Source organism: Eubalaena glacialis, unplaced genomic scaffold (assembly GCF_028564815.1).
Source record: "Eubalaena glacialis isolate mEubGla1 unplaced genomic scaffold, mEubGla1.1.hap2.+ XY scaffold_457, whole genome shotgun sequence".
In the NCBI taxonomy this organism is placed as follows: Eukaryota; Metazoa; Chordata; class Mammalia; order Artiodactyla; family Balaenidae; genus Eubalaena; species Eubalaena glacialis.
The window spans coordinates 105,662-119,085 of NW_026871366.1; the positions used below are offsets into that span (position 1 = coordinate 105,662).

General features: G+C 62.2%; 1 protein-coding gene across 2 annotated transcripts; it reads left to right on the top strand.

Annotated features, from left to right (window-relative positions):
* The first annotated feature begins 412 nt into the window (after positions 1-412).
* Positions 413-12,203, top strand: LOC133083660 (putative GTP-binding protein 6). 2 transcript variants are annotated; one of them, XM_061179765.1, is made up of 10 exons: positions 413-769; positions 5,547-5,684; positions 6,254-6,324; positions 6,452-6,582; positions 6,910-6,980; positions 7,829-7,987; positions 9,385-9,593; positions 10,957-11,105; positions 11,405-11,557; positions 11,806-12,203. In XM_061179765.1, the coding sequence occupies exons 1-10, from the start codon at positions 421-423 to the stop codon at positions 11,927-11,929; spliced, it is 1,554 nt and encodes a 517-aa protein (XP_061035748.1). In that variant the 5' UTR covers positions 413-420; the 3' UTR covers positions 11,930-12,203. The 2 variants fall into 2 exon arrangements, with proteins under 2 accessions (XP_061035748.1, XP_061035749.1); XM_061179766.1 differs by lacking the exons at positions 6,254-6,324; positions 6,452-6,582; positions 6,910-6,980.
* Positions 12,204-13,424: the final 1,221 nt, after the last annotated feature.

Sequence of the window (13,424 nt, forward strand, 5' to 3'; positions counted from 1 at the left end):
ACTCTCGGGGCCACCCTCGGACCCCCACCAAGGCAGGGTCTGGGACCTCTGGAGCCACACTCGGATCCACCAAGGCAGAGTTCGGGGTTCCGGAGGACGGAAATGATCCCCAGGACCGGACCCCGAACCTGCGCGGAGGCCTGACCGGGGCGCGGCGAGGTGGCAAGCGTGGGGGAGCGCCCACCGGGTTGGGTGCCCGGCCTGGCCCTGCTCCGGCACCACCTGCCTTGGGAGGTCGCCTCGAGCATCCGCGGCGGAGAGAAGCGTGCCCCCAGGCTGCGGCGTCCCAGCCCTGCCTCCCGGCCCAGACCGCGCGCACCAATCTGGCGGCGGAGAGCACGTGACCCGGACGGCCAATGGGCAGCCTGCACGGGAGCATGCCTCCGAGGCCCCGCCCCGTTGCGTAGGAGCGCCTGCGGTATGTGGGCCCTGCGAGCCGCCGTCCGCTCGGGGCACTGGTTCTCTCGCGTGGTTCGCGGCTGCCGGGCTCCGAGGGCCTCGCCGCCGCTGCCGCCTTGCCCCGTGTGCGCGCTCGCCACCTTCCGCGGGGGCCTGGGGGGCCCGGAGGGGCGGGGCCCACGTGCAGATGGCCGGAGAAGTCGGACTGGTGGAAAGGAGGATGAGGAGGAACCAGAAGATGCGGAGGAGGAGGAAGAGGAGGAGGAGGAGCTGCTGAGGAGGGACCCTTTGCTGCCAGCGGGGACCCAGCGCGTGTGCTTGGTTCACCCTGACGTCAAGTGGGGACCCGGGAAGCCGCAGGGGACCCGAGGTGACCGGGACTGTGGCTGCCGACTCGGGGGGTGTTTGGGAGTCGTGAAGAGCGCCAAGGCCCGGAACTTAAAGGGCGGGGACGCTGGGGGCGGGGCTTCTGGGGGTGGGTTTCGAGGTCTGGCGCTCTGGGCAAAGACGCCGAAGGGCGGGGCTTCTGAATGGCCGGGCTGAAGGGGCGTGGTTTGGGGGCGTGACTCTGAGGGCTGAAGCCCGTAGGGGCTTCTGGGAGCGGGACTCCGAGAGCTGGAGCTCGTAGGGCGGGGACGTCGGGGGCGGGGCTCCTGAATGGCCGGGCTGAAGGGGCGGTGCTTATGGCGGCGTGACTCCGAGGGCTGGGACCCCTAGAGCCGGGCTTATGGGGGCGGGGACTCCGAGGCTGGACCGCCCCCACCCGACCCGCTCCCGGCAGCCGCACCCCAGCAGCGGGCCTGGAAATCCTAATTCTGGGCTGGGGCGCCTTCCCCCGTGCACATAGCGGGTCCGGGGCCCCTTCCCCTTTCGGCCGGGCCCCAGGTTGTCGCTCGGCCCTGCTGCCCCGCGCAGCCTCCCCATCTGTAAAGGAAGAGAATCCAACAACTAACGCCAGTTTGCACGGGGTGTGTCCCTCAGCTTTAAGCCTTTATTGACCCGCTTCCACTGTGTATCGCTGAGTACTACGCCCAAAGGTTGTGCACAAGCGTGTTCACACGCCCTTTGTAGCAGAAACCGTGAACCCGGCTGAGTCCCTGAGCCGCCTGGGACCTGCATCCATGGCCCTCGGCCATCAGCAGCCCCACTGTACCCGCCCCGGTCGGGCTGGGGGGACAGCAGACACGCCGGGCAGGAGCCCGCCGCCTGACCTGAGTGCTGTGTTAGAACCCAGCAGGAAGGCGGACGGACGGGGGCGGGGACGGGGCCGTCTCACCAGGGTGGTCCTGGATGGCCTGGGGAGACGGACCCCACAGATGAATAGGGACAGTGTCCAGGGTTAGGGCTCCTGAGGGAGCACGTCCTGGGCCCTCCTGGGACCGCTGCCCCTCGACTGTTTAGGGGCTATCAGAGCCAAGTCACTGCAGTGGTGCAGCCATGCAAGGACTCAGGTCATCACAGGTACTCTGGGTTTGAGCAGAGCAGTGACCCAATTGGGGGGGGGTGGCATTCTCCCTATTCCTTTCCTCCTCTTAGACCTTTATTGAGATACAGTTCGCAGAGCATAAGATTAACCACTTTGAAGGGTGCCGCTCAGAGGCGACTAGTACGTTCACAGTCTTGTGCAGCCACCACCTCTGTCTGGTTCCACAGCATTCTCGTCTCCCCGGAAGGAGACCCTGTACCCTCAGTAGTAGGCCTCCCCCTTGCTTCTCCCCCACCCAACCCCTGGCAACCAGGAATCGGCCTTCTGTCCCCGTGGATTTGCCTGTCCTGGACGTTTCACGTGAGTGATATGTGGTCTTTTGTGTCTGGCTTCTCTCACTGAGCGCCATGTTTCTGAGGCACGTATATGTTGTAGTCTGTGTCAGTGCTTCATTCCTTTTTTTTCTTAAAAACTTTTTTTAGACTGCTTTTAGTTTCACAGCAAAATTGAGAGGAACGTATAGATATTTTTCATATATACTCGCTGCCCTCACCAATGGATGGCCTCTGCCGTTTTCAGCATCCCCACCAGATGGTGAATTTGTTATAACTGACGAGCCTATGTTGACATAACATCGTCACCCCAAGTCCACGGTTTACGTTAATTAGGGTTCACTGCTGGTCTTGTACATTCTATGGGTTTGGGCAAATGTATGATGACATGTATCCAACATTATAGCATCACACAGAGTAGTTTCACCGCCCTAAAAATCCTCTGTGCCCCACCCATTCACCCCCCAACCCCAAACCCCTGACAACCACTGGGCCTTATACTGTCTCCATTGTTGGGCCTTTTCCAGAGTGTCATAGAGTTGGAATCACACAGTCTGTAGCCTTTTCTCACTGGCTTCTTTCACTCAGTCATATGCATTTAAGGTTCCTCCATGTCTTTTCATGGCCTGACAGCTCATTTCATTTTAGCGCTGAATAATATTCTATTGTCTGGATGGACCACAGTTTATTTATCTAGTCATATACTAAAGGACATCTTTGTTGCTTCCGTTTTGACAATTATGAATAAAGCTGCTATAAACATCCGTGTGCAGGTTTTTGTGTGGATGTAAGTTTTCAACTCCTTTGGGTAAATACCAAGGAGTATGATTGCCGGATTGTATGGTAAGAGTATGTTTAGCTTTATAAGAAACTGCCAAACCATCTTCCAAAGTGGCCGTACCGTTTTGCATCCCTCGCAGCAATGAGTGGGAGGGATGGTCCACATCCTTGCCAGCATTTCGTGTTGTCAGGATTGTGGATTTGGGCTATTCTAATAGGTGTGGAGTGGTGTCTCATTGCTGTTTTAGTTTGCATTTCCCTGATGACAGAGGATGGGGAGCATCTTGTCATATGTTTGTTTGCCATCTGTATATCTTTTTGGTGAGGTGTCTGTTAAGGTCTCTGGCCCATCTTTTAGTAAGTTGTTTTCTTATTGCTGAACTTCAAGAATTGGTTTTATGTTTTGGATACCAGTGCTTACGGATGTGTCTTTTGCACGTATTTTCTCCCAGGTCTGTGGCTTAACTTCTCAGTCCGCTGATGACATCTTTTGCAGAGCAGACGTTTTTAATTTTCTGTGTTGTCATGTGCTCAAACTCCGGGATCCTTTCTCTGCCAAGTCCAGTCTGCCAGCAGGCCCACGAGAGGCGCTCCTCATTTCTGCTAGAGCACTTGTGATCTCTAGCAGTTCTTTTTGGTTCTTTCTTGGGATTTCCATCTGTCTGCTTGCCTTGCCCGTCCGTTCTTGCATGCTGTCTACTAAATCCATTAGAGCCCTTGGCATATTAATCATAGTTGTTTTAAATTCCTGGTCCAGTAATTTCAACATCCCTGCCACGTCTGGTTCTGATGCTTGCTGTGTCTCTTCAGATTGCCTTTTGGTGCGCCTGGTAATTTTTTCTTGATAGCTGGACGTGATGCACAAGGTGAAAGGAACTGCTGTAAATAGACCTTAGTGGTGAGGGCTGACGTGTGGGGGAGGGGAAGCCTTCTGTGGTCCTGGGATCAGGGTTCGGTCTCTTATGGTGCCTGTGCCCCTGGGCTGTGACCTGCACAAGTGCTTCTCCGTTTCCATCCCCACCGAATCCTAACCCTGGCCTTCGGGGTGGGGTTGTGGGGTGCCAGACCCCCAGGCAGGCAGCTGTGGGAGTGGCCAGAGGAGCAGTGCAGCAGGAGGGAGGCCGTTGGCACCCGCGCAGGCACTCACCACGGAGCTGGGGACGTGGCCCCTGGGATCAGGAGAGACAGCACCTGCAGGGATTACTGCTGGGTCAGACTTGGGGTTGAAGGACGGAGGTCAGGCGTGACCAAGCACCTGACCTGAGCGACCAGCAGGTGGAGGAGGTGGGACAAGCTGGCGGGCCCATGGGGAGTCACACCCAAGAAGACTCTGCCTCCCCTTGGCCTAGAGAATGGGGGGACCCCGTCCCCCATGTCCCAGAGGATGGGGAGACCCCACCCCGCATGTCCCAGAAGATGGGGACCCCCGCACAGGCCAGAGGATGAGGACCACAGCCCAGAGAATGGGGGGACCCTGCTCTGTGGCCTCAGACCCAGCCTGGCTCCTACTCCCCAGCCTCTGGCCTGTGTCCTGGCTGTGCCCTGAGGAGGGTCAGGTGGCCCCAGAGACAGCAGCACCCAGGTGTCAGGGGAGTGGGGACAGCGAAGCAGGGGCGCCACAGAGGGGCCGCGGCTCTGAGATTCTGTGTAAGGGTGGCCTCCCAGGGGGCGGGGGCACGGGGACGGGATGGGGGGCCGGCCTCCCGTGGGGCTTGGGGCACGCGCTCCACACCTCACAGAGAACAAGCCCGGGGCCCCGCAAAGCTGTCCTCCAGGCCACCGCCCCTCCAGACCTGAGTCAGCCCCATCCACCCCGTCAGGGCCCAGCCCTGGGACACGTTGGCGTCACTGCCCACCTGCCTGCTGTCCCTCAGGGGAGAGTCTCGGCTGCCCTGTGCCCCCTTCCTGCTCGGGAAGGACCGTCAGGAGGAGAGCCTAGGGCGGGGCAGCTCCCGACAGCCCTGCATCCACGGCCTGTGCCCTCAGTGTCCTGGGCTCCTGCCCCGGGTGGGCCCTGCCTCTCCCACCACCCGCCCCCAGCGCGTGCACGCGCACACACACACGCACACACACGCACACACACATCCTGACCGTTCACGGCCAGGGGCCCCGGGTGGGCGCTGCCTTTCTTGGGCCAGGCCCGGCAAGGGCAGCCACTGGGGCCAAGCTAAGACCAGGCTGGGCTCACCCAGGACAGGGCACCCACGGGGACTCAGCCCACCCCGCAGGCAGGGCGGCAGGGTCTATGGGCCCTTGGGAGCCTCACAGGGGATGCTGTCCAGTGGGTCGCAAGGGACCATGAGCCCCCACGGGGCAGACATCCCAGATTCCAACACGGGGGGCGGCCATCCCCGCGTCCCTGCTCGGTTCAGGGCCCTCCTCCCCTCCCCGGTCCTGTGTCCACCCCTCCTGACCATCTGCCCAGAAGAACAGAGCTGCATTTCGAGCAAATGCTGATTGGGGCGCTTTCTCGGGACCTTTGTGTAGGCGGGAAGCAGGAAGCCGTCCCAGCCTGGGGCACGTGGCCCAGGGCCCTGGGCAGGGCTGGACAGGGCCTGGGGCTGACCCAGCCGGAAATGACCCTCACACTGGCCTGTCTCTCCCCAAAGCTGAGTGGCAGGTGGTGGAGGCACAGGCGCTGGTGCACACGCTGGATGGCTGGTCGGTGGTGGACACGATGGTGGTGCCCACCAAAACGCCAGACAGGAAGCTCATCTTCGGCAGAGGGACCTTGGAGCACCTGACAGGTGAGTCCAGCACACGTGTCCCCGTCACCCTCCCAGAAACAGAGCAAGCATGGCCATCCCTCTGTGCCTCACAGGAACTTGGATCAGACGGCAAAAGCCACCACGCCCGCGTCAGAATTCAAACGAGGCCCCAGGACACAGGCGGGACCTTTGAGAGTCGGGCGCACGCCAGCCCTGCGCCCCAGCCCTGCGCCCCAGCCCAGCCCACCCCCTCCCCAGTGCCCTGCGGAGGGGATCCTGCGTGTGACCCCTGCCCTGCATGGACCCCGTCGTCTCCACCCCAAACCCATGTCTAGCTCACAGCTCAGAGCAGGAGACACGCCAAGCGGGGAGCTCACCGCCCATCTGTGTCTAACAGGCACTCAGTCCCCACGGGGTTACGGGACCCCCATGTGTGTGAGATCTACTCCCCTGAAGATGGACCCAGTCCGGTCCTCCCCAACCCACGACCCACACTTGACAAATACTGTGCTCAGAGACTCAGGGTGTCCGGGGAACACGGCCAAAGTGCAGGATCCCCAGACAGACATGGGCGTGCAGACCTCTGAGAGGCCATCCTCTTTTCCTAGAGAAAATCAGAGGGTCCCCGGAAATCACCGCCGTCTTCCTGAATGTGGAGAGGATGGCTGCACCCACCAAGGTACCTCAGAAGCTCGCTGTTTCCCGCCCACGGCGGCTCAGGGAGTGGGTCAGTGTCCCCGTGAGGACACAGGTCTCGACGGGCCTGGGGTCACCACAGGACCCCTCCCTCGCGCTCCGTCTTCTAGAAAGAACTGGAAGCCGCCTGGGGTGTGCGGGTGTTTGACCGATTCACGGTGGTTCTTCATATTTTCCGCTGCAACGCCCGCACCAAGGAGGCCCGGCTGCAGGTGGCGCTGGCCGAGCTCCCCCGGCTCAGGTACCTGCAGAGCCCGGGCTCGGGGCAGACGGAACCCTCCTTGGACCCCCTCTTGCTTTCCCATATCTGGACTGTTGCCAGGGTGGTGAGGGTGGAATGTGGCCAGTGGGGACGTGTCCAAGCAGCACACCTACCAGGGCACGTGGCCCACGAGGAGCGCCACCCAGCAAGGGACCCTCCGTCCCCGCCCGTGAAGGCCCACGCAGCGGGGAGGCCCCCCGCGAGCCTCTTCTTTCTGTCCAGATGCCCACCCCCCACCCAAGGCTCTGTCCCAGCCCCCCACGGGCACGTGCTCCCGTCTCCTGAGCCGACCCGTTTCCACACCAGGTCCCACCTGAAAAATGACGTTGCCCACCTGGGCGGACGAGGAGGGGGCTCTCGCCACATCATGGGGTCAGGTACCGTGTCTGAGGTCTTGTCACCGGGCGCTCAGAAGGGGGGTGTCGTGGCCACCACCCCTACAAAGGGGACGACGTCCCTCAGAGGTCCTGATGGGGCCTCGTCTGTGGTCGCAGTCAAAGGAGGGTATCAAGATGTTTCCCTGGTGTGGCCGTAACGAAGGACCACGAACCGGTGCCTTAAAACCACAGACATTCATCCTCCCTGAATCCTGCAGACCAGATCAAGGAGTTATAAGAGCTGGTTCCTTCTGGAGGCTCCAGGGGAGGGTCCTTCCCGCCTCTTCCAGCTTCTGGGGGCTCCAGGCATCCCTGGGCTTGTGGCCGCATCCCTCCCGTCTCTGCCTCCGTCTTCACGGGGCTTCTCCTCTGTGTCTGGGTCTCTCCTCTTCTGTCTCTTATAAGGACCCTGTCATTGGATGTAGGGCCACCCTCATCCAGGAGGACCTCATCTCAGACCCTTCACTGCATCACATCTGCAGAGACCCTGTTTCTTAATAAGGCCCCATTTGTAGGTCCTGGGGGTCAGGGTGTGGACACATCTTTGGGGCACCACTCAGCCCACTGTGGGTATCATGGGGGGCACTTCTGAGGCTCTCCCCTTGGCCTCTTCCTCCTGGGTAAAGGGGAGCCCAGGTGACCTCAGGGGGCAGAAGTGCGAGGCCACCTCGCGCCGGGCAGAGCCGTCTCAGAACAGAAGGTGTTGGGGCCAAGTGCATAGGAGAGCAGGCTGGGGTGGGGGTCCCTGCAGCCCCAAGAGTGAGCCTGTCCACGTCCCCCACAGGCACCCCCATGGCTCTTGCCCCTTTTGTGTCTGCTCACTGACTCACCATCTTGGGTGTTCCTAGGAGAGTCTTTCCTGCAGGTGCAACAGCGTCTCCTGAAAGATAAGGAAGCGAAGATTCGGAAGGCCCTGGACAAACTCCGCCGGAAGAGGCTTCTCCTGGGGCAGCAGCGGAGGCGGCGGGAGTTCCCTGTGGTCTCCGTGGTCGGATACACGAACTGCGGTGAGGAGTGGGCCCTCCCCGGGGCTGGGCGGGTGTACGCTAGGAGAACCCACTTGCCCACCTGGCGAGATTGAGTATTCGCGGAGGGCTAGCCCAGAGTGAGAAGGACTGGACTTGGGCCCCATCCCTGGGCATCCCAGGGGCCACGGCGGCCCCCCGTGTGACTGCTGTGGGCTGGCATCCCTCTTAGTGGATGTCCTCCAAACTCTGAGAACGAGGAAGTAGTGACAGTTTTAAGTCCGTTGAGAGTGGACAGGATCTTCCAGGGATCAGAGTGGTTCAGATGTTACCGAGGAAAGCTTCACAGTCTGTTCTCAGCTTCGTCTGCACGAGCACATCAGGTGGCCTCCTCGTGGGGAACAGAGTGCAGGGCGTCCTTTAGGGTCACAGGTGCCCTGAGATAAGTGGAAAGCACCCGGTTCCCTCCACTGTGGAGATTCAGTCCACAGCACTTGCTGGGCTCCCCTGAGGCCCGGCCCCACCATGTGCTCGGGAAGCACCGCCTCACGGTCTGCGTCCAGAGGAGGGCGGGAATGTCCCACGAACGTGCACGGGAAGCCGTGGGGCGTCCAGGCTTGAAAAGTCATAAATGTCTACGGGTAAAATCGCCCGTGCCAGGAAATGCCAACTGCCCCTCCTGGCTGCATCCTCAGAGGGTGGCGTGTCCTCCTCTAACTGCCAGAGGATCCAGTGAGTGTCGGCTTGATCCCGACTCTCACCGACCGGGAGTTCGGGGTCCTGCACGGAGCAGGGGCGTCCAGGCTGAGCCCCGCCATCCAGTTACTCGACGGCAGGAACCGCCACCACCTCCTGGTGGACCATCGGCAGGACTTACAGGCGTAACCAGGGGGTATCCCTGGGCTGGACGGTTACTGCTGGCGCCCCTGAACCTGGGCTCACGTGACACTTTCCAAGTGTCAGGAAAGTCTGTGGCGGAGGGTGTCCTAGGCCACCTCAGGTACACACAGCACCGTCTACACCCTTACTACCTGTCTGCACACAGTGCACCCCCTACTCCACCATCCCCTCGTCTACACGGACACCACACCACAGCTCGGTTACGCCACTGTACCATCCCTCCGTCTGTGTGGACGCCTGCCCGCCTCACATGCACGTCACCACTGTCTGTGTCTACGCCGTCTCTCTCGTCTACACCAGCACTCTTGCCCTGGCCCTGGTCCATTTTACCCTGAAGCCTAGACCGTGGCAGCTGAGTCCTTGCACAGCCCGCGCAGCGTCCCACGGGTCCTGCGGAGAGTTCCGAGCGCATAGACCCTCCTGCCCCTGCCCACCCTCCAGCGGCCTGTGGTCAGTGTGGGGCAGCCCCGAGGTCCACAGTGGTCGGTGGGGGACCGGAGGGGTCTGAGACGCATGGTCCCCTTGTGCCCGACGTGCAGGAAAGACCACGTTGATCAAGGCCCTGACAGGGGATGCCGCCATCCAGCCCCGGGACCAGCTGTTTGCCACGCTGGACGTCACAGCCCACGCGGGGTGGCTGCCCTCCCGACTGACCGTCATCTACATGGACACCATTGGCTTCCTCTCCCAGCTGCCCCACAGCCTGGTCGAGTCCTTCTCGGCCACCCTGGAGGACGTCCGCCATTCGGTGAGTGTGGAGGGCCAGGTCGCCTCAAATACCACAAATGGGAGGCAGGTCCCCTCATCCCAACATCAGGGGCCTGGGTCCCCTCATCACAGCATCACGGGCCTGGGTCCCCTCATCACAGCATCATGGGCCTGGGTCCCCTCATCACAACATCAGGGGCCTGGGTCCCCTCATCACAGCATCACGGGGCAGGGTCCCCTCATCACTGCATCACGGGGCAGGGTCCCCTCATCACTGCATCACGGGGCAGGGTCCCCTCATCACTACATCACGGGGCAGGGTCCCCTCATCACTACATCACGAGGCAGGGTCCCCTCATCACACCATCACGGGCCTGGGTCCCCTCATCACACCATCACGGGCCTGGGTCCCCTCATCACAGCATCACGGGGCAGGGTCCCCTCATCACACCATCACGGGCCTGGGTCCCCTCATCACAGCATCACGGGGCAGGGTCCCATTACACAAAACCTCACAATGACTGGATCCCCCCATCCCTGCCCCTCAGTGAGCTGTGCTCTGACTGTACGATTGTAAGTGCTGTAAAGGCAATGCTAATGAAGAAGGGGTTCTCTGCACCTTTTGGCTGCACTGGGGCCCCGAGACAGTGAACCCTGACAGCCTGGCATTTACTCAGGGTACAGGGGCTGCGGGGCCCTATGTGTGACAGATGCCCCAGCACCTTCGAGGTCACAGCAGCTGAGCCTGAGGGCCACGTGCAGCTGCCAGCACCATCCTCAAAAGTTTCTGAAAATCTAGAACTTCTGAACTGAAACACTGATTAAAAGAAAATTTAAGTTCATCAAAAAAAGACAAGCCAGAAGCGAGCCCCCCAAACTGTAAAGGGCACATCCTTCCTGTGGCAGAATTACCCTCAGCTGCAATTTCTCCTTTTCTGTCTTTTCTGAATTTTGCACAAGGTACCTGCCTGTAAAACGTATGGAATAGGGGTGGAAGCCTTTTTAGAACGTGAGCTTGGTTTCACAGAAAAGTGGAGCGGCCCGGAGCCTCGAGCACAGCACCCGCCGGGTTGGGGGTTGGGGACGGGGGTCACTGGCCGCACGCAGGCGTAGGGCCAGCACCTGTCGGGCGGGGACACGAGGCGGCCCCTCAGTCTGGGTGCACCTGGAGCGGCAGCCTGGCCCGAATCGAGGGCACTGGGGGGGCTCCGTGCACAGCAGAGCGGCTCTGTGGTCTCGGGTCTCACCCTCCCCCTTGGGGCACAAGTCTCCGTGGGCAGCCGCACCCACCCCCCACAGAGAGCGGTGTGGAGCCCCCATCGTGGGCCTGGCGGCCCCTCCCGGGCGGGGCCGGACACCGCTGGCCCCGAGCTCTCCGAACGCCCGGCCCCTCTGGTCCTCAGGATCTGGTCGTCCACGTGCGAGACGTGAGCCACCCCGAGACAGAGCTGCAGAAGGCCAGCGTCCTGTCGGCCCTGCGGGCCCTGCAGCTGCCGCGCCCGCTGCTGGACCACATGGTGGAAGTGCTCAACAAGGTGGACCTGGTGCCCGGGTGAGCGCCTGCCGCCCCGCGGCCGCCGGACCCCTCGCGCTGGCGACCAGGGCGCGCGCGGGTCTCCCGCTCGAGCAGCGCTCCGCAGCGCGCGGGGTGGGCTGCGCGTTGGGACCCCTTCGCCCCGCGCGCCCGGACCGCACCCCAGCCCCACGCACGTCTCGCTCTTCCCACCCCCACCTCTCACCTTCCGGCGGGGCCGCGTCCTCGACCGGCACAATCCGAGCCCGTCACGGCTGGGCCTGCGGGCGGGGACCCCGCTCCGGTCCCCCTCGCTGAGCGGGCGGCCGCCCCTACAGGTACAGACCCGCTGAACCCAACGCGGTGGCCGTGTCTGCGCTCCTGGGGCTCGGGCTGGAGGAGCTGAAGGCCAGGCTGGAGGGAGCGGTTCTGAGAGCCACGGGCAGGCGGGTCCTCACGCTCCGAGTGGGGCTGGCGGGGCCGCAGCTGAGGTGCGTCGGGCCGGCCCGGCGGGGGGCGGGGGTGTCCTTGGCCTGGGCGGGGAAGGCGGCGCCAGGTGGGGCCAGGGTGCGACGCTGGGGCAGCCGGTCTGGCTCCTCAGGCATGGAGCAGGTGCCGGCCGCTTAGCCACACGCCGGGGCCGTGGGCGAGGCCGCCTACCAAGAAGCGGGACGCCCTGCTGGGGGCTTCGGGGCTCCGTCGGGGCCACCCGTTCCCACCAAACGCGTCTTCCTCCCAGCTGGCTGCATCAGGAGGCCACGGTGCAGGCGGTGGACGTGAGGCCTGAGGCCGGGGTGGCCGACGTCAAGGTCATCATAAGCGACTCGGCTTACGGCAGGTTCAGGAAGCTCTTTCCAGGGTGAAAGGATGCCCAAGGGTGGGGATGCTCCCCGAGGACTGAGGGGGTCTCCCCGGGGGCCGGGGGGCTGCAGCGTTCCCGCCTCAGAGAGGAGCGGGCGCCCCGCGTGGGCCCTACGCCCCCGTGAGCCTGGCGGGAGGGCCGCTGGGGCTGGGAGCTGGCGTCGATGGTGAGACTCTGAGCCGTTCCGGTTGACCGTCCGGGGCGTCTGGAGAGCTGACGTCCCGTCCAGGGTGCTTGAGCCGCGAGACAGTAAAAGCTTTGTGTGTGTTCGTGAACCAGCCTTTCCGGTTCTTCCGTGCCAGCCGCCCGGCCGAAGCCCTGTGAGCACTGGCCGTGAAGGGGGCAGGTCCGGCTCCCCGTCCCCTCTGTGTCCACGCGTTCACGGCTGCCACTCCTCGCCCTTCCCCACGGTAGCGTCAGGGACATAATTAAAATGTCTCCCGAGAGCCCAGCAAGCAGGAAGAATCTCCCCGTTTACAGGGCCAGGTGGCCGGGACCACCCATCACACACCCGTTAGTTGTCTTTACCCAAAAGAAAAAATACAACTTTGGGCATCTTGTCGACAAGCAGGGAATCACATCCTGGGGCCAAACTCCCCCACGGTGAGGCAGGACCCCCTTCCCGATGTTCACTTTGCAGAGAGGCTCCAGGGCCCCCAGGCAGACATTCCCGGAATGCAAACAGGCCAGGGGTCCTTCTGCTTAAAGAGATTCACACACATCTCAGGGAGACGGGACACTACGCTGCAGGTTTTCTAAAGGGAAAGCGAATGAGAAGGGCGTTCCCTTGCCCTTTTGGCACCAGGAAAGGATTTTTTTCCTTACCTCTGTATTCAGCATTATAGGGGCGTTTCCTGAGTTGTCCCAGGCTTTCAGCACAGCTGGAAGAAGTCTCTGCGCTTCTCCTAAGCGTGTGGATGCAGGGTGTGCGTGTGAGCTTTACCTGTTTTCTGAGGCTCGGCTGTGCACACGCGGCGCTGCAGGCCCCCCACTCAGTCCTTGGTGTGCCCAGGCCTTCCACGCCTGCTTCTGTAACTGCCATCCTGTGGAGTTTCCGCCTGGGACAGTGTGGCAGGCGGAATCGTGTCCCCTACAACGTCCACGTCCTAATCCCAGAGACACCCCCCTGCCCCCGAGGCACCCAGGTGAACCCACCAGCCCCCTCCCCGTGGGTCCCCGCGAACAGGAGGCAGAAGTGAGAGTCGGGGCAGGTGCGAGGACAGAACTGGAGTTTGGACTCAGAGGAAAGTGTGACTCTGCGGAGATGCTGCTGTGAGGTGCAGAGAGGGGTCCCGACCCCAGGAACCCGGTGGCTCCAGAGCTGGGAAAGGGATGAAACAGCCCTCCCTGGAGCCTCCAGAAGGATGAGCCCTGCCCGTCCTGGGCGTCTGCCTGGGGGGGACACGTGCGACTGCTGCCTGCGGGACGGGGACAATTAATCTGTGTGTTTGCAGCCGCCATCTGGGCGCCTGTGGCAGCGTGTACAGGACCCGCGT

Excerpts from the sequence above, each read along its gene's own strand:
- LOC133083660 (XM_061179765.1), top strand. The coding sequence starts at position 421 with ATGTGGGCCCTGCGAGCCGCCGTCCGCTCGGGGCACTGGTTCTCTCGC. Across the intron at positions 6,981-7,828 it reads TCGCCACATCATGGGGTCAG|GAGAGTCTTTCCTGCAGGTG; the intron begins GTACCGTGTCTG and ends GGGTGTTCCTAG. Across the intron at positions 9,594-10,956 it reads TGGAGGACGTCCGCCATTCG|GATCTGGTCGTCCACGTGCG; the intron begins GTGAGTGTGGAG and ends TCTGGTCCTCAG.